Here is a 20,668-nt window from a genome sequence, read left to right on the forward strand (position 1 = left end):
AGGCCCCACTCCTCCCTCCCTCTCTCTCTCTCTCTGTCTCCTCCTCCTTGTTCATCTTCCTTCCAGTAATGAAGTCAGAGCTGGGCACGCTGAGGCCTGTCTCCTCTGCTCTCTCTGCACCTGAACTGGGACCACACTCTAGGGCCCAGATGTGTTTAGGAGGCCACCGCAGCACGCCACAGGGGAGTGCACAGCCACCCTGCATCAGGCCAGGTCATCGAGGAAGGGACAGCAGCATGTCCATGAGGCAGGCCTGTCATGGGCTTTCAGTGACTAACCTCTTGTGACCTCTGTTTTCAGACGCCCCTGGGAACTGTTCAGAAAACCCCTGTCAGAATGGAGGCACCTGCATACCAGGCACGGACGCCCACAGCTGTGACTGCGGGCCAGGGTTCAAAGGCAGACGCTGTGAGCTTGGTAAGTCGGGTCTTGCCCTCAGGGTGCCTGTGCCTCCAGCTGGGGCTGTTGGGCGACCACTGGGTCTGCCACAGGAGCCTCCGAACCGTGAGGTGCCAGATGGGGCCCAAGACTTCCCAATTCCAGGCCAGGAGCCTGGTGACCAGGCTGACCTGTGAGTCACGGGGGCTGTGCCACCACTCCGAGCACCAGGATGAGTGATGCCACCCGTCACAGGCATCAGAACAGCCACAGCATGCGAGGCACGGCTGCGGAGGGCTGGCTGACCCCAGCCAGAGCAGTATCAGGAGGAGAAGCTCACCCACTCCACACCACGCCCCGCCCTGGCCTTAGAGGAAGCCAGCCAGCAGACCTCGGGCCCTCTACCTTGGCATGGGCACGGCCTCAGGAGGGGCAGGGTGAGCGCAGCGTCAGGAGCCCCTGTCAAGCACTGCCCCCCTTCTTTGTCGCAGCCTGTATAAAGGTGTCCCGCCCCTGCACAAGGCTGTTCTCCGAGACCAAGTCCTTTCCCGTCTGGGAGGGAGGCGTCTGTCACCACGTGTAAGTTGCTTTCCATCCTCCACCTCACCACATTCGTTGTGTGCTCTTGACTCCTCCAAGTGCTTTCTCAAAGCTACCCACCTAACCCCGAGGAGGGATGGTGGCTGCAGTCACAGGAGGGACTTGCTTTGACCACCAATTCCCTCCACGTCACAAATGAGGCAACTGAGGCAGAAAAACCCAGTAACTGCCCCAGGTCCACGCGGCTCAGAAGCAGCGGCTGAGAAGAAGCCATCAGGCCTTCCTTTTCCACACATCAGCCCAGCCCCACTGGATGGCACAGCCAACTGAAGGGACCTCCCCTCTTCCCTTCCTCAGAGCTCCCTGAAAAAACACATGGGTCATGAGAACACCATCCCCAGTTTTGCCATTAACTAATGATGTCCAAAACGGGCTGCAGAGGGCCAGCTGCCCAGCTCATCTCTTAGGACCTTTCTTGCTAACACTCTGTGACTCAGTGGGTCACACAATCAATTTAGCCAACAGATGACTTACTGAGCACCTGCCGTGCCGCACTCTGTTCTAGACACTCAGTGCACATCAGAACAGAGCAGACCAGAGCCTTGCCTTCAGGACCCGTCACTGCAGATGAGGGGATACAGTAGACAGCAGTGAGTGTGTGGTGTGTGGTGTGGCACGTGGCTAGTGCAAAGGGGAAAAGGACCAGATGACACGGCGAGACTAGAAGAGCCTGCCGGGGATGGGCAGGCACTGGTGCAGCAAGCTCCTGGAGAGGGCGATGCTGAACAGACATGGAGGAGGGATGGACATCTGAGGGAAGAATATTCCAGACAGCCAGAGAAACAGTTACCAAGGCCCCGAATCAGGTGTGTCCCTGGCATGATTGGGGAGAGGTGGAGAGTGGTGGGAGGTGAGAGACGGGGAACCCTCGGAGCCAGGGAGACCCTCAGGACTCTGGTGTTTGTCCATCATGAAATGGGGAGCTACCGAAGGCTTCTGAGCAGAGGAGCGATGTGTTCGATTATACTTTTAAAGGCCACTTTGGACGCTCTGTGGAGAACGGGAGGTAGAAGCTTTATTGGAGCTTGGACACGAAGCCAGTTGTAATATTTAGCAGGAACACGTGTGAGACACTAATCTGTCTTGGGATTTGAGGGAAGAACATTCCAGACAGCCAGGGGACCCGTTACCAAGCCGTGTAGACAGCCCACTGAATTTGGATTCTGTGCAGTGGCAGTCAGAATCCACAGTATCTGCCATCTTCCAGCTGTGTGTAGCCATGCCAGGGCCTGCTGGTGGCCACCAAGTGTCCAGCAAGAAGACCCTTCGCTTCCTAAACGCATTCCATCCTTTCACTCCTGTCTGCGTATTTCAAGTGCCTTTCTTGTGTCTGACACACAGCTGGGTCTTGCTTTCTATGCAGTCTGAGAGTCTGTTTTTATTGGAGTATTAAGACCATTGGCGTCCCCTCCGCATAATGACTGGCGTGGTTGGATTGAAGCCGCATCTTACTACTTGTTTTCTGTTTCCCATCTGCTTTTTACTTTCTTCTCTTCCTGATTTTGGATTTTTAGGGTTCCATTTTACCTCCGCTACAGGCTTCCTGGCTGTACTGCTTCGGTTTATTGTTGAGTGCTTGCTCTAGGATTTGCCATACGTGTCTTCAGCTTAACGATGTACGTTTGCTACTGTACGAATTCAGTCTGATGGCAGCATCTAGGATTTGCCACACACACCTTAAGCTTAACACAGTTCACCTCTGATTACTATCCGCAACTTCAGTGTGAGGGCGGTGGCTTGCGTCACGCTTCACTTTCCCTCTCATCCTTCGAATTATTGTTAGACCTTCTACTTCTTCCACATTTGCTGTGAACTGCACAATGTCATTTTTGCACTCAAAAATTACCTTGTTTTAGATGCTGAAAGTGTTTTGTATTCACTTGAACGTCTGCCGGCCAGTTCCAGCACCCCTCATTCCTTTTTGTAGATCTAAGATGCCATCTGATATCAGTTCTCTTTGCCACAAGAACTCAACTCTAACATCTCCTACGGCACAGGGCTGCAGGCGCTGAATTCTCTCTGCGTTTGTTCGTCTGCGCAGGTTTTTGTTTCGCCTTCATTTTTGAAGAATATATTTGCCAAAGAATATATGTGACTTCCTGATTGGCGGTTGTTTTTTCTCTCATGACTTGAAAGCTGTCGTGCCTTTGTCTTCTGGCTCGTGTAGTTTCAGACAAGAAGACTGCAGTCATTCCTATCTGTGTTACACTGCATGGCACGTGTCTTCCTGTCCCTCTAATATAAGCTTTCCCTTTATTACTGTTTTGGACAATTTCATTATGAAGGGCTTTGGTACGGCTATGATTTCATTCTCTGGAGTTTGTTAAGCTTCTTGTCTTTCTGGGGCTTCAGTTTTGTCAACCTTGTAAACTTTTTGCCATTATTTCTTCATATATTTTTTCTATCCCTCCATTTCTTCTACTTCTGGGACTCCAGTTATGCATGTGTTACACTGATACTGTCCCACAGGTCATTGCAGCTCTTCTCAACTTTTTCAGGCTATTCTCTTCCTTTTTGACAGATTCTATTGCTGTGCATTCAAGGTCATTGATCTTTTCTTCTGCAGCATCTAATCTACCATTATATCTGTTCAACCGGCCAGGTGTGGGGGCTCACCCTTGTCATCCCAGCACTTTGGGAGGCCGAGGCGGGTGAATCACGAGGTCAACAGATCGAGACCATCCTGGTCAACATGGTGAAACCCCGTCTCTACTAAAAATACAAAAAATTAGCTGGGCATGGTGGCGCGTGCCTGTAATCCCAGCTACTTGGGAGGCTGAGGCAGGAGAATTGCCTGAACCCAGGAGGCGGAGGTTGCGGTGAGCCGAGATCGCGCCGTTGCACTCCAGCCTGGGTAACAAGAGCGAAACTCCATCTCAAAAAATAAAATCTGTTCAACCACATTTTTATTTCAGATACTGTGTTTTATCATCTCCAGAAGTTTCGTTGAGTTCTTTCTTAGATCCTCCAATTTCTGTCTTTACATTTTCCTGTAGATCACTGAACATGTGGAACAATTTTAAGGTCCTTGTGTGCTATTTCTGTCATCACTCACACGTCTGGGTCTTTTTCTATTTGATTATTTTTCTCTAAGTTATGGGTCACTTTTTTGATTATTCAAATCATTCCTGAATGTCTTACAGCTTTTTTAATTGGATGTTGGGCATTGTAAGTTTTATGTTAATGAATGCTGTATTTTTTTGTTTTCTTTTCAAGAATGTTGTCTTTTCTCTGGAAGGCATTATCTGAGTGTAGTTTGATCCTTCTGAGGCTTGTTTTAGGAGGGTTTCAGAGTAGCCTTTATTCTGGGGGTAATTTTGCCCTCTTCTATGGCATGGCCTTTCTGGGGTTTTTCTTTCTTTTTTAAGATGGAGTCTCACTCTGTCACTCAGGCTGGAATACAGTGGAGCAATCTCAGCTCACTGCAACCTCCGCCTCCCTGGTTCTAGCGATTCTCCTGCCTCAGCCTCCTGAGTAGCTGGGATTACAGGTGCATACCACCATGCCCAGCTAATTTTTGTATTTTAGTAGAGCCAGGGTTTCACCATGCTGGCCTCAAGTGAATTCCTGACCTCAAGTGATCAGCCCACTTCAGCCTATCAAATTGCTGGGATTACAGGAGTGAGCCACCATGCCTGGCCCTTTCTGGGGTTTGTATGGAATGACCTATTGTTAGCAGGCTCTCTCTACTCTGCCTCTGGAAATTGTTCAACTCCTCAATAGTTCTTTGCCTGGCCTTATGAGAGGTGCACCCCATGCATGCACAGCTCATTTCCATCCACAGGCCCAAGGGGACCCTTACGCAGATTTCTGGGAGTTCCTCCTCTGCATAGTCCTCTCCTCTTCAGTACTCTGCCCCACAAATTCCAGCTGCCTCTGCCACCCCAACTTCAATCTCTGTTTCCTTCACTCAGTGTGACCACTGCTTGGATACCCTTCCTTTCTCTGTGATGCCGTCCAAAACTTTCTCTAGGCTGAGTTCCAGGCTGATCACAGGGCTCCATCACACTTGCTTCTCTTCTCTCAGGGGTAACAGTCTTATGTTGTCTGTTGTCTAACATTTGACACAGTTTCTTACTATATTTCTCAGAGATGACAGTCTCACGTTGTCTGTTTTCTAACATCTGACACACAGAGTTACTTACTATATTTCTCAGGGATGACAGTCTCACGTTGTCTGTTCTCTAACATCTGACACACAGTTACTATATTTCTCAGAGATGACAGTCTCACGTTGTCTGTTTTCTAACATCTGACACACAGAGTTACTTACTATATTTCTCAGGGATGACAGTCTCACGTTGTCTGTTCTCTAACATCTGACACACAGTTACTGTATTTCTCAGGGATGACAGTCTCACATTGTCTGTTCTCTAACATCTGACACACAGTTACTGTATTTCTCAGGGATGACAGTCTCACGTTGTCTGTTCTCTAACATCTGACTCACAGTTACTGTATTTCTCAGGGATGACAGTCTCACGTCTGTTCTCTAACACCTGACACACAGTTACTGTATTTCTCAGGGATGACAGTCTCACGTTGTCTGTTCTCTAACATCTGACACACAGTTACTGTATTTCTCAGGGATGACAGTCTCACGTTGTCTGTTCTCTAACATCTGACACACAGTTACTGTATTTCTCAGGGATGACAGTCTCACATTGTCTGTTCTCTAACATCTGACACACAGTTACTATATTTCTCAGGGATGACAGTCTCACGTTGTCTGTTCTCTAACATCTGACACACAGTTACTGTATTTCTCAGGGATGACAGTCTCACGTTGTCTGTTCTCTAACATCTGACACACAGTTACTATATTTCTCAGGGATGACAGTCTCACGTTGTCTGTTCTCTAACATCTGACACACAGTTACTGTATTTCTCAGGGATGACAGTCTCACGTTGTCTGTTCTCTAACATCTGACACACAGTTACTGTATTTCTCAGGGATGACAGTCTCACGTTGTCTGTTCTCTAACATCTGACACACAGTTACTGTATTTCAAAGGGATGACAGTCTCACGTTGTCTGTTCTCTAACATCTGACTCACAGTTACTGTATTTCTCAGGGATGACAGTCTCACGTCTGTTCTCTAACACCTGACACACAGTTACTGTATTTCTCAGGGATGACAGTCTCACGTTGTCTGTTCTCTAACATCTGACACACAGTTACTGTATTTCTCAGGGATGACAGTCTCACGTTGTCTGTTCTCTAACATCTGACACACAGTTACTATATTTCTCAGGGATGACAGTCTCACGTCTGTTCTCTAACATCTGACACACAGTTACTGTATTTCTCAGGGATGACAGTCTCACGTTGTCTGTTCACTAACATCTGACACACAGTTACTGTATTTCTCAGGGATGACAGTCTCACGTTGTCTGTTCTCTAACATCTGACACACAGTTACTGTATTTCTCAGGGATGACAGTCTCACGTTGTCTGTTCTCTAACATCTAACACACAGTTACTGTATTTCTCAGGGATGACAGTCTCACATTGTCTGTTCTCTAACATCTGACACACAGTTACTATATTTCTCAGGGATGACAGTCTCACGTTGTCTGTTCTCTAACATCTGACACACAGTTACTGTATTTCTCAGGGATGACAGTCTCACGTTGTCTGTTCTCTAACATCTGACACACAGTTACTATATTTCTCAGGGATGACAGTCGTACGTCGTCTGTTCTCTAACATCTGACACACAGTTACTTACTGTATTTCTCAGGGATGACAGTCTCACGTTGTCTGTTTTCTAACATCTGACACACAGTTACTGTATTTCTCAGGGATGACAGTCTCACGTTGTCTGTTCTCTAACATCTGACACACAGTTACTGTATTTCTCAGGGATGACAGTCTCACATTGTCTGTTCTCTAACATCTGACACACAGTTACTGTATTTCTCAGGGATAACAGTCTCACATTGTCTGTGCTCTAACATCTGACACACAGTTACTGTATTTCTCAGGGATGACAGTCTCACGTTGTCTGTTCTCTAACATCTGACACACAGTTACTGTATTTCTCAGGGATGACAGTCTCACGTTGTCTGTTCTCTAACATCTGACACACAGTTACTGTATTTCTCAGGGATGACAGTCTCACGTTGTCTGTTCTCTAACATCTGACACACAGTTACTGTATTTCTCAGGGATGACAGTCTCACGTCTGTTCTCTAACATCTGACACACAGTTACTGTATTTCTCAGGGATGACAGTCTCACATTGTCTGTTCTCTAACATCTGACACACAGTTACTATATTTCTCAGGGATGACAGTCTCACCTTGTCTGTTCTCTAACATCTGACACACAGTTACTATATTTCTCAGGGATGACAGTCTCACGTTGTCTGTTCTCTAACATCTGACACACAGTTACTGTATTTCTCAGGGATGACAGTCTCACATTGTCTGTTCTCTAACATCTGACACACAGTTACTGTATTTCTCAGGGATGACAGTCTCACGTTGTCTGTTCTCTAACATCTGACACACAGTTACTGTATTTCTCAGGGATGACAGTCTCACGTTGTCTGTTCTCTAACACCTGACACACAGTTACTGTATTTCTCAGGGATGACAGTCTCACGTTGTCTGTTCTCTAACATCTGACACACAGTTACTGTATTTCTCAGGGATGACAGTCTCACATTGTCTGTTCTCTAACATCTGACACACAGTTACTATATTTCTCAAGGATGACACTTTACATTGTTCTCTAACATCTGACACACAGTTACTGTATTTCTCAGGGATGACAGTCTCACATTGTCTGTTCTCTAACATCTGACACACAGTTACTGTATTTCTCAGGGATGACAGTCTCACGTTGTCTGTTCTCTAACACCTGACACACAGTTACTTACTGTATTTCTCAGGGATGACAGTCTCACGTTGTCTGTTCTCTAACATCTGACACACAGTTACTTACTGTATTTCTCAGGGATGACAGTCTCACGTTGTCTGTTCTCTAACATCTGACACACAGTTACTTACTGTATTTCGCAGGGATGACAGTCTCACGTTGTCTGTTCTCTAACACCTGACACACAGTTACTTACTGTATTTCTCAGGGATGACAGTCTCACATTGTCTGTTCTCTAACATCTGACACACAGTTACTGTATTTCTCAGGGATGACAGTCTCACGTTGTCTGTTCTCTAACATCTGACACACAGTTACTGTATTTCTCAGGGATGACACTTTACATTGTCTGTTCTCTAACATCTGACACACAGTTACTTACTGTATTTCTCAGGGATGACAGTCGTACGTTGTCTGTTCTCTAACATCTAACACACAGTTACTTACTGTATTTCTCAGGGATGACAGTCTCACATTGTCTGTTCTCTAACATCTGACACACAGTTACTGTATTTCTCAGGGATGACAGTCTCACATTGTCTGTGCTCTAACATCTGACACACAGTTACTGTATTTCTCAGGGATGACAGTCTCACGTTGTCTGTTCTCTAACATCTGACACACAGTTACTGTATTTCTCAGGGATGACAGTCTCACGTTGTCTGTTCTCTAACATCTGACACACAGTTACTATATTTCTCAGGGATGACAGTCTCACGTTGTCTGTTCTCTAACACCTGACACACAGTTACTGTATTTCTCAGGGATGACAGTCTCACATTGTCTGTTCTCTAACATCTGACACACAGTTACTGTATTTCTCAGGGATGACAGTCTCACATTGTCTGTTCTCTAACATCTGACACACAGTTACTTACTGTATTTCTCAGGGATGACAGTCTCACATTGTCTGTTCTCTAACATCTGACACACAGTTACTGTATTTCTCAGGGATGACAGTCTCACGTTGTCTGTTCTCTAACACCTGACACACAGTTACTGTATTTCTCAGGGATGACAGTCTCACGTTGTCTGTTCTCTAACATCTGACACACAGTTACTGTATTTCTCAGGGATGACAGTCTCACGTTGTCTGTTCTCTAACATCTGACACACAGTTACTGTATTTCTCAGGGATGACAGTCTCACGTTGTCTGTTCTCTAACACCTGACACACAGTTACTGTATTTCTCAGGGATGACAGTCTCACATTGTCTGTTCTCTAACATCTGACACACAGTTACTATATTTCTCAGGGATGACAGTCTCACGTTGTCTGTTCTCTAACATCTGACACACAGTTACTGTATTTCTCAGGGATGACAGTCTCACATTGTCTGTTCTCTAACATCTGACACACAGTTACTGTATTTCTCAGGGATGACAGTCTCACGTTGTCTGTTCTCTAACATCTGACACACAGTTACTGTATTTCTCAGGGATGACAGTCTCACGTTGTCTGTTCTCTAACACCTGACACACAGTTACTGTATTTCTCAGGGATGACAGTCTCACATTGTCTGTTCTCTAACATCTAACACACAGTTACTGTATTTCTCAGGGATGACAGTCTCACGTTGTCTGTGCTCTAATATCTGACACACAGTTACTATATTTCTCACAGATGACACTTTACATTGTCTGTTCTCTAACATCTGACACACAGTTACTGTATTTCTCAGGGATGACAGTCTCACATTGTCTGTTCTCTAACATCTGACACACAGTTACTGTATTTCTCAGGGATGACAGTCTCACGTTGTCTGTGCTCTAATATCTGACACACAGTTACTATATTTCTCAGGGATGACACTTTACATTGTCTGTTCTCTAACATCTGACACACAGTTACTGTATTTCTCAGGGATGACAGTCTCACGTCTGTTCTCTAACACCTGACACACAGTTACTTACTGTATTTCTCAGGGATGACAGTCTCACGTTGTCTGTTCTCTAACACCTGACACACAGTTACTTACTGTATTTCTCAGGGATGACAGTCTCACATTGTCTGTTCTCTAACATCTGACACACAGTTACTGTATTTCTCAGGGATGACAGTCTCACGTTGTCTGTTCTCTAACATCTGACACACAGTTACTGTATTTCTCAGGGATGACACTTTACATTGTCTGTTCTCTAACATCTGACACACAGTTACTTACTGTATTTCTCAGGGATGACAGTCGTACGTTGTCTGTTCTCTAACATCTGACACACAGTTACTTACTGTATTTCTCAGGGATGACAGTCTCACATTGTCTGTTCTCTAACATCTGACACACAGTTACTATATTTCTCAGGGATGACAGTCTCACGTTGTCTGTTCTCTAACACCTGACACACAGTTACTGTATTTCTCAGGGATGACAGTCTCACATTGTCTGTTCTCTAACATCTGACACACAGTTACTGTATTTCTCAGGGATGACAGTCTCACATTGTCTGTTCTCTAACATCTGACACACAGTTACTGTATTTCTCAGGGATGACAGTCTCACATTGTCTGTTCTCTAACATCTGACACACAGTTACTGTATTTCTCAGGGATGACAGTCTCACGTTGTCTGTTCTCTAACACCTGACACACAGTTACTGTATTTCTCAGGGATGACAGTCTCACGTTGTCTGTTCTCTAACATCTGACACACAGTTACTGTATTTCTCAGGGATGACAGTCTCACGTTGTCTGTTCTGTAACACCTGACACACAGTTACTGTATTTCTCAGGGATGACAGTCTCACGTTGTCTGTTCTCTAACATCTGACACACAGTTACTGTATTTCTCAGGGATGACAGTCTCACGTTGTCTGTTCTCTAACACCTGACACACAGTTACTGTATTTCTCAGGGATGACAGTCTCACGTTGTCTGTTCTCTAACATCTGACACACAGTTACTGTATTTCTCAGGGATGACAGTCTCACGTTGTCTGTTCTCTAACATCTGACACACAGTTACTGTATTTCTCAGGGATGACAGTCTCACGTTGTCTGTTCTGTAACATCTGACACACAGTTACTGTATTTCTCAGGGATGACAGTCTCACGTTGTCTGTTCTCTAACACCTGACACACAGTTACTGTATTTCTCAGGGTTGACAGTCGTACGTCGTCTGTTCTGACATCTGACACACAGTTACTGTATTTCTCAGGGATGACAGTCTCACGTTGTCTGTTCTCTAACATCTGACACACAGTTACTGTATTTCTCAGGGATGACAGTCTCACGTTGTCTGTTCTCTAACATCTGACACACAGTTACTGTATTTCTCAGGGATGACAGTCTCACGTTGTCTGTTCTGTAACACCTGACACACAGTTACTGTATTTCTCAGGGATGACAGTCTCACGTTGTCTGTTCTCTAACATCTGACACACAGTTCCTGTATTTCTCAGGGATGACAGTCTCACGTTGTGTGTTCTCTAACACCTGACACACAGTTACTGTATTTCTCAGGGATGACAGTCGTACGTCATCTGTTCTCTAACATCTGACACACAGTTACTATATTTCTCAGGGATGACAGTCGTACGTCGTCTGTTCTCTAACATCTGACACACAGTTACTTACTGTATTTCTCAGGGATGACAGTCTCACGTTGTCTGTTTTCTAACATCTGACACACAGTTACTGTATTTCTCAGGGATGACAGTCTCACGTTGTCTGTTCTCTAACACCTGACACACAGTTACTTACTGTATTTCTCAGGGATGACAGTCTCACGTTGTCTGTTCTCTAACATCTGACACACAGTTACTTACTGTATTTCTCAGGGATGACAGTCTCACGTTGTCTGTTCTCTAACACCTGACACACAGTTACTTACTGTATTTCTCAGGGATGACAGTCTCACATTGTCTGTTCTCTAACATCTGACACACAGTTACTGTATTTCTCAGGGATGACAGTCTCACGTTGTCTGTTCTCTAACATCTGACACACAGTTACTGTATTTCTCAGGGATGACACTTTACATTGTCTGTTCTCTAACATCTGACACACAGTTACTTACTGTATTTCTCAGGGATGACAGTCGTACGTTGTCTGTTCTCTAACATCTAACACACAGTTACTTACTGTATTTCTCAGGGATGACAGTCTCACATTGTCTGTTCTCTAACATCTGACACACAGTTACTGTATTTCTCAGGGATGACAGTCTCACATTGTCTGTGCTCTAACATCTGACACACAGTTACTGTATTTCTCAGGGATGACAGTCTCACGTTGTCTGTTCTCTAACATCTGACACACAGTTACTGTATTTCTCAGGGATGACAGTCTCACGTTGTCTGTTCTCTAACATCTGACACACAGTTACTATATTTCTCAGGGATGACAGTCTCACGTTGTCTGTTCTCTAACACCTGACACACAGTTACTGTATTTCTCAGGGATGACAGTCTCACATTGTCTGTTCTCTAACATCTGACACACAGTTACTGTATTTCTCAGGGATGACAGTCTCACGTTGTCTGTTCTCTAACACCTGACACACAGTTACTGTATTTCTCAGGGATGACAGTCTCACGTTGTCTGTTCTCTAACATCTGACACACAGTTACTGTATTTCTCAGGGATGACAGTCTCACGTTGTCTGTTCTCTAACATCTGACACACAGTTACTGTATTTCTCAGGGATGACAGTCTCACGTTGTCTGTTCTCTAACACCTGACACACAGTTACTGTATTTCTCAGGGATGACAGTCTCACATTGTCTGTTCTCTAACATCTGACACACAGTTACTATATTTCTCAGGGATGACAGTCTCACGTTGTCTGTTCTCTAACATCTGACACACAGTTACTGTATTTCTCAGGGATGACAGTCTCACATTGTCTGTTCTCTAACATCTGACACACAGTTACTGTATTTCTCAGGGATGACAGTCTCACGTTGTCTGTTCTCTAACATCTGACACACAGTTACTTTATTTCTCAGGGATGACAGTCTCACGTTGTCTGTTCTCTAACACCTGACACACAGTTACTGTATTTCTCAGGGATGACAGTCTCACATTGTCTGTTCTCTAACATCTAACACACAGTTACTGTATTTCTCAGGGATGACAGTCTCACGTTGTCTGTGCTCTAATATCTGACACACAGTTACTATATTTCTCACGGATGACACTTTACATTGTCTGTTCTCTAACATCTGACACACAGTTACTGTATTTCTCAGGGATGACAGTCTCACATTGTCTGTTCTCTAACATCTGACACACAGTTACTGTATTTCTCAGGGATGACAGTCTCACGTTGTCTGTGCTCTAATATCTGACACACAGTTACTATATTTCTCAGGGATGACACTTTACATTGTCTGTTCTCTAACATCTGACTCACAGTTACTGTATTTCTCAGGGATGACAGTCTCACGTTGTCTGTTCTCTAACACCTGACACACAGTTACTTACTGTATTTCTCAGGGATGACAGTCTCACGTTGTCTGTTCTCTAACACCTGACACACAGTTACTTACTGTATTTCTCAGGGATGACAGTCTCACATTGTCTGTTCTCTAACATCTGACACACAGTTACTGTATTTCTCAGGGATGACAATCTCACGTTGTCTGTTCCCTAACATCTGACACACAGTTACTGTATTTCTCAGGGATGACACTTTACATTGTCTGTTCTCTAACATCTGACACACAGTTACTTACTGTATTTCTCAGGGATGACAGTCGTACGTTGTCTGTTCTCCAACATCTGACACACAGTTACTTACTGTATTTCTCAGGGATGACAGTCTCACATTGTCTGTTCTCTAACATCTGACACACAGTTACTATATTTCTCAGGGATGACAGTCTCACGTTGTCTGTTCTCTAACACCTGACACACAGTTACTGTATTTCTCAGGGATGACAGTCTCACATTGTCTGTTCTCTAACATCTGACACACAGTTACTGTATTTCTCAGGGATGACAGTCTCACATTGTCTGTTCTCTAACATCTGACACACAGTTACTTACTGTATTTCTCAAGGATGACAGTCTCACATTGTCTTTTCTCTAACATCTGACACACAGTTACTGTATTTCTCAGGGATGACAGTCTCACGTTGTCTGTTCTCTAACATCTGACACACAGTTACTGTATTTCTCAGGGATGACAGTCTCACGTTGTCTGTTCTCTAACATCTGACACACAGTTACTGTATTTCTCAGGGATGACAGTCTCACGTTGTCTGTTCTGTAACACCTGACACACAGTTACTGTATTTCTCAGGGATGACAGTCTCACGTTGTCTGTTCTCTAACATCTGACACATAGTTACTGTATTTCTCAGGGATGACAGTCTCACGTTGTCTGTTCTCTAACACCTGACACACAGTTACTGTATTTCTCAGGGATGACAGTCTCACGTTGTCTGTTCTCTAACATCTGACACACAGTTACTGTATTTCTCAGGGATGACAGTCTCACGTTGTCTGTTCTCTAACATCTGACACACAGTTACTGTATTTCTCAGGGATGACAGTCTCACGTTGTCTGTTCTGTAACATCTGACACACAGTTACTGTATTTCTCAGGGATGACAGTCTCACATTGTCTGTTCTCTAACACCTGACACACAGTTACTGTATTTCTCAGGGATGACAGTCGTACGTCGTCTGTTCTGACATCTGACACACAGTTACTGTATTTCTCAGGGATGACAGTCTCACGTTGTCTGTTCTCTAACATCTGACACACAGTTACTGTATTTCTCAGGGATGACAGTCTCACGTTGTCTGTTCTCTAACATCTGACACACAGTTACTGTATTTCTCAGGGATGACAGTCTCACGTTGTCTGTTCTGTAACACCTGACACACAGTTACTGTATTTCTCAGGGATGACAGTCTCACGTTGTCTGTTCTCTAACATCTGACACACAGTTACTGTATTTCTCAGGGATGACAGTCTCACGTTGTGTGTTCTCTAACACCTGACACACAGTTACTGTATTTCTCAGGGATGACAGTCGTACGTCGTCTCTTCTCTAACATCTGACACACAGTTACTATATTTCTCAGGGATGACAGTCGTACGTCGTCTGTTCTCTAGCATCTGACACACAGTTACTTACTGTATTTCTCAGGGATGACAGTCTCACGTTGTCTGTTTTCTAACATCTGACACACAGTTACTGTATTTCTCAGGGATGACAGTCTCACGTTGTCTGTTCTCTAACATCTGACACACAGTTACTGTATTTCTCAGGGATGACAGTCTCACATTGTCTGTTCTCTAACATCTGACACACAGTTACTGTATTTCTCAGGGATGACAGTCTCACATTGTCTGTTCTCTAACATCTGACACACAGTTACTGTATTTCTCAGGGATGACAGTCTCACGTTGTCTGTTCTCTAACATCTGACTCACAGTTACTGTATTTCTCAGGGATGACAGTCTCACGTTGTCTGTTCTCTAACACCTGACACACAGTTACTGTATTTCTCAGGGATGACAGTCTCACGTCGTCTGTTCTCTAACACCTGACACACAGTTACTGTATTTCTCAGGGATGACAGTCGTACGTCGTCTGTTCTCTGACATCTGACACACAGTTACTGTATTTCTCAGGGATGACAGTCTCACGTTGTCTGTTCTCTAACATCTGACACACAGTTACTGTATTTCTCAGGGATGACAGTCTCACGTTGTCTGTTCTCTAACATCTGACACACAGTTACTGTATTTCTCAGGGATGACAGTCTCACGTTGTCTGTTCTGTAACACCTGACACACAGTTACTGTATTTCTCAGGGATGACAGTCTCACGTTGTCTGTTCTCTAACATCTGACACACAGTTACTGTATTTCTCAGGGATGACAGTCTCACGTTGTGTGTTCTCTAACACCTGACACACAGTTACTGTATTTCTCAGGGATGACAGTCGTACGTCGTCTGTTCTCTAACATCTGACACACAGTTACTATATTTCTCAGGGATGACAGTCGTACGTCGTCTGTTCTCTAACATCTGACACACAGTTACTTACTGTATTTCTCAGGGATGACAGTCTCACATTGTCTGTTTTCTAACATCTGACACACAGTTACTGTATTTCTCAGGGATGACAGTCTCACGTTGTCTGTTCTCTAACATCTGACACACAGTTACTGTATTTCTCAGGGATGACAGTCTCACATTGTCTGTTCTCTAACATCTGACACACAGTTACTGTATTTCTCAGGGATGACAGTCTCACATTGTCTGTTCTCTAACATCTGACACACAGTTACTGTATTTCTCAGGGATGACAGTCTCACGTCTGTTCTCTAACATCTGACTCACAGTTACTGTATTTCTCAGGGATGACAGTCTCACATTGTCTGTTCTCTAACATCTGACACACAGTTACTGTATTTCTCAGGGATGACAGTCTCACGTTGTCTGTTCTCTAACATCTGACACACAGTTACTTACTGTATTTCTCAGGGATGACAGTCTCACGTTGTCTGTTCTCTAACACCTGACACACAGTTACTTACTGTATTTCTCAGGGATGACAGTCTCACGTTGTCTGTTCTCTAACATCTGACACACAGTTACTATATTTCTCAGGGATGACACTTTACATTGTCTGTTCTCTAACATTTGACATATAGTTACTTACGTATTTTGTCCACTTCTCTACTTGTTCACATTGGGAGGTTAATTCCCAATTCTGTTACTCTTTCTTGTCCAGAAATGGAAGTCTTGCCACCGGTTTTAAATTCCAAAGGTTCTGTGAGACTTCACATATGAGTTGGAGCTTTGCTCACTGAACTCCTTGGGTAGCTCTGCCATTTGAGAACTTTAACCAAAGACAGAATACTTTTCCATCCATTATTATCTACAAACCTGTAGAGAGATGGTCTGAGTAAGTCCCATCTTATGTGCAACTGAGGCTTCAAACTTCAAGAAACTTGCTCAAAGTAGCCTGATTAATAAATGGAAGAGGCAGGACATGAAATCAGGTCTCATGTTCTGTAATGCCTACACCTGAATCCTGAATCCCTAACACTTCTCAAACTTCTCTGTGAAATACCTAGAAAAACAGCAAAGTGAGGTCATACCTTCCCAAGGCCTCAGGCCAAGTGGCCTGCCTCTAGCATGGACGTGTTTTAGAAATTTCACATTTTGTCTTTTAGTGCCACGTGCTTTGTCAGTGCTCATCAGCATGCACATTAACATGCGTTTATTTTATGTATACTACCGTGCCTCAGTACATCTGTTACAAATCACATGATCTTTATGTTAGACATTTTAATACATCAGTGGGAGGTAACGTTTCATTAAAATCACAGCTTTTCCCTCCAACAGCTTCCTGTCTACCTGTGGGTTCACAAAGCCTGGGTTAAGCAGTTGGGGGGCATTTTGCTTCACTGTCTGGTTTTACAAAGCTTTCTTGTGACAACAGGTATAAAAGAGTCTACAGAGTTCACCAAGACATCTGCTTCAAAGAGAGCTGTGAAAGCACGAGCAGCAAGAAAGCCCCAAACAGGTGCCTCTGGGAAGCAGGCCATGCTGTGCCCTGCATGTGGCTCACAGGGTGATGGGCAGGGGTGGCAGGTGCTGTGGCTGCTGCAGGCCTGCGGGCTGAGCCAAGCGGGCTACTTCCCAGATAGGCAGCCCTTGGGAAGCCATGTTCTGCTATGAAACTTATGTCCATATATGTGCATGTGAGAGTACAGAGGGGCACAGCCACGCATGCTGGGTGCTCAGGGGAGGCCACATGCTGGGTACTGGGTGGGCACCTGGTGATACATATTCACACAGAACGTGGTGCTACAGTTGGGAAGCACAGCGTGTTATTGACAGCCCGAGTATTTAATGGCCAATATAGTGCATCGCTGTTTACTTTTAATTCACTCACACCCATCCAGGTTCTTCTCCCCAAAGGGTTCAAGGTAGTTAATTACTCCTGTCTGGGGTTTACTGAAAGAAGTGCCTGAGAACATTGTATCTTTCAGAATCAGAGTTGAAACCTGTCATCATCCGCACAGACCCACAGTAGCCACACACACGTGTTTTGCACTACCAGTGTCAGGACAAGGCCGAAGCCTGCAGCTCACCAGCTGTGCTGCCCGGCCTGCACGTGTCACCCAGCTCTTCCCTAGGGTAGCTTTTGCTTGCTTTCTCCCACGTCTTTCCTTCTCTTTCTGACTCACATCCAGTTAGGTTTCTAGCCTTCTCATTCCAAAGCTACTGTCTCAAGCCAGGTGGGTACGCAAACTGAAATGCCAATCTCCACATCAGTGTCTGGACTAATGGTGTCCCTCACCCTGAAACGTACGTGAGCTAAAGGCAGGATTTCAGCAGGCATCCTGGGCTGAGGTAGCTGGAGGATTCAAGGTACACAGTCTCTGTCATTAAACGACTTTTCTCTATTTCAGGAAACAAAGTAAGAGTCAGACACTGGAGAAATCTTAAGGTACGCCCCTGCTGCTCCTGCACCACTACCACAGAGCTGCTGGGAAGTGGGGGTGTCTGCCCAGCCCTGGGCTCTCGGGGTGCCGCTGCCTACTTACTAAGCACCCTGGGCTCTCGGGGTGATGCTGCCTACTTAGTAAGCACCCTGGTCTCTCGGGGTGCCGCTGCCTACTTACTAAGCACCCTGGGCTCTCGGGGTGCCGCTGCCTACTTACTAAGCACCCTGGGCTCTCGGGGTGATGCTGCCTACTTAGTAAGCACCCTGGGCTCTCGGGGTGCCGCTGCCTACTTAGTAAGCACCCTGGGCTCTCGGGGTGCCGCTGCCTACTTAGTAAACACCCTGGGCTCTCGGGGTGCCGCTGCCCACTTAGTAAGCACCCTGGGCTCTCGGGGTGCTGCTGCCTACTTACTAAGCACCCTGGGCTCTCAGAGTACTGCTGCCTACTTAGTAAGTGCTGCTACAGGAAGCTCAGCCATGTGCTGCTGTGTTACAGACTCCTGGGCCAGGAAGGTTTCAGAATTCCCCAAGGGGAAACAGACGTGAACCTGGTCTAGCCACTGACAAATACATCTTCAGGTGGAAATGCAGCTCTCTGTGGGTAGGGGCAAACCCCACTAGATCAGCTGCAGTGGGAGGAAGAGGCAGGAGGGTGGGCACTTAGAGAGGCTGGAAGACCACCTGGCACCTGGGAGGAGGGGTGTAGGCAGTGGGAGGGCCTGGGCTGCTGAGGAGTTCGGAGGTTCCAGGAGAGATCTAAGGGAGTGCTGCCCAGAGCTTGTGAATGGCCTTCTATCAGAACTAAACATACGGCAGGGCCTTGATCACTTAATACTAGAAAGTGTCAAAGACTGTCTCTCACTAGGAGACTCATAATGGACAGTGGACTCAGACATTCATAAATCCTGAAATGAAAAAGCTTTCTATTTGTTTAAGCTAGCATTTTCAAACTCTTGGCAACCAGACCCACATCCTGCCCCCACCGCCCTACTGCTGAATCTTAAAGAGCACTGGGATTCTTCACAATAGTTTGCAAAAGACTGGGATGTACCATAAAACCCATCTACAACCTGTAATCAGTTTCCTACTGACTATAATTTCTTGTCAACATGTCACTGAGCATCAAGGATGAATTTCTGGCTGGGCTAGGACAGCTTTACTACTCCTGCCCCTTAAATGAGCCTTCACAGTTCATCTTCCTGGTGGTACAGATGAGAGTGAGGCACCCTTGGGTAACAAGGCACTTCGAACAGGTCTATGTTTTGTTATATTCTAAAAAAAATACAGACAAACAGAAGCAAAAGAGCTTTCAGGTATAGGCTCACACCAAAGGAAGAGCGTCCACAGCACCTGAGGGGAAGGGCCTGGGCCAGAGCTTTGCCAATGACCGGAACTTGAGCTCTGAGTTGGCCGTGACAGACTGCATGCGCCTGCCATTTCAGATGTGGAAAGTCTCCAGAAGAGAGCAGCTGGCAGATCTGCTTCCCCTCCCACCTCACGCTCCAGAGACACGCACTAAACACACTCCAGGCTTGTGGGTAATTTACCGCAGTCCAGTGTTGCTTAGCAATGGAGATGCATTCTGAGAAATGCTTTGTGAGGCGATGAGCACATACTGAGAACACGCTGAGATGGCACCGCGTCCTGCACACTAGGCCATTTGGCAGCGCCTGTGCTCCTGGGCTGCACAGCACAGCGTGTTACTGAATACTGCGGGCAGTTGTAACAGCGCTGTGTGTATCCAAAACACATCTAAACAGAAAAGCTACAGGAGGGATATGGTATAAAAGATAAAAAGGGTACACCTGTGCAGGGCACTTCACATAACGAGTGGGCAGGGCTGGAAGTTGCACAGTAAGACATTAGTCCTTCAACAATCAGTTAACCTTAGCTTACTGTAACTTTTTTACTTTATACATTTTTAATTTTTTGCTTATTATAACTCTTTGTAATAACCACTTAAAATAACAACTGTACAGATGTTCAAAATTGTTTTCTTTCCATCCTTTTTTTTTGAGACTCAGTCTTGCTCTTGTCACCCAGGCTGGAGTGCAGTGGTGCAATCTCGGCTCACTGCAACCTCCACCTCCTGGGTTTAAGCAGTTCTCCTGCCTCGGCCTCCAAGTAGCTGGGTCTACAAGCACGTATCACTACGCCTGGCGAATTTTTTGTATTTTTAGTAGAGTTGGGGTTTTTAGAGTTAGGATGGTCTCGATATCCTGACCTCGTGATACACCCACTTCAGCCTCACAAAGTACTGGGATTACAGGCGTGAGCCAGCAGTCCCGGCTCTTTCTCTCCTTATTCGCAGTGCTTTTTTCTGTTTTTAAAACTGTTTTTTTTTTACTTTTTTAACTTGTTAAAAACAGACACACACACAC

At 45.3% G+C, this 20,668-nt stretch overlaps 1 protein-coding gene across 14 annotated transcripts in view; it reads left to right on the plus strand.

Annotated features, from left to right (window-relative positions):
- The window catches only part of SNED1 (sushi, nidogen and EGF like domains 1), a 107,149-nt gene that overhangs the window by 81,459 nt on the left and 5,022 nt on the right, over positions 1-20,668 (plus strand). For 8 of the 14 annotated variants that reach the window (XM_035306308.3, XM_035306313.3, XM_035306309.3 and 5 more), the window contains 3 exons: positions 301-417; positions 17,277-17,360; positions 18,253-18,290. In XM_035306308.3, the coding sequence (XP_035162199.1) occupies positions 301-417; positions 17,277-17,360; positions 18,253-18,290 (239 nt within the window). Of the gene's footprint in view, positions 1-300; positions 418-869; positions 958-1,483; positions 1,787-17,276; positions 17,361-18,252; positions 18,291-20,668 lie in introns of those variants that run through there. The other 6 variants (XM_035306310.3, XM_035306315.3, XM_035306311.3 and 3 more) reach the window with 2 other exon arrangements.

Source organism: Callithrix jacchus, chromosome 6, assembly GCF_049354715.1.
Source record: "Callithrix jacchus isolate 240 chromosome 6, calJac240_pri, whole genome shotgun sequence".
NCBI lineage: Eukaryota > Metazoa > Chordata > Mammalia > Primates > Cebidae > Callithrix > Callithrix jacchus.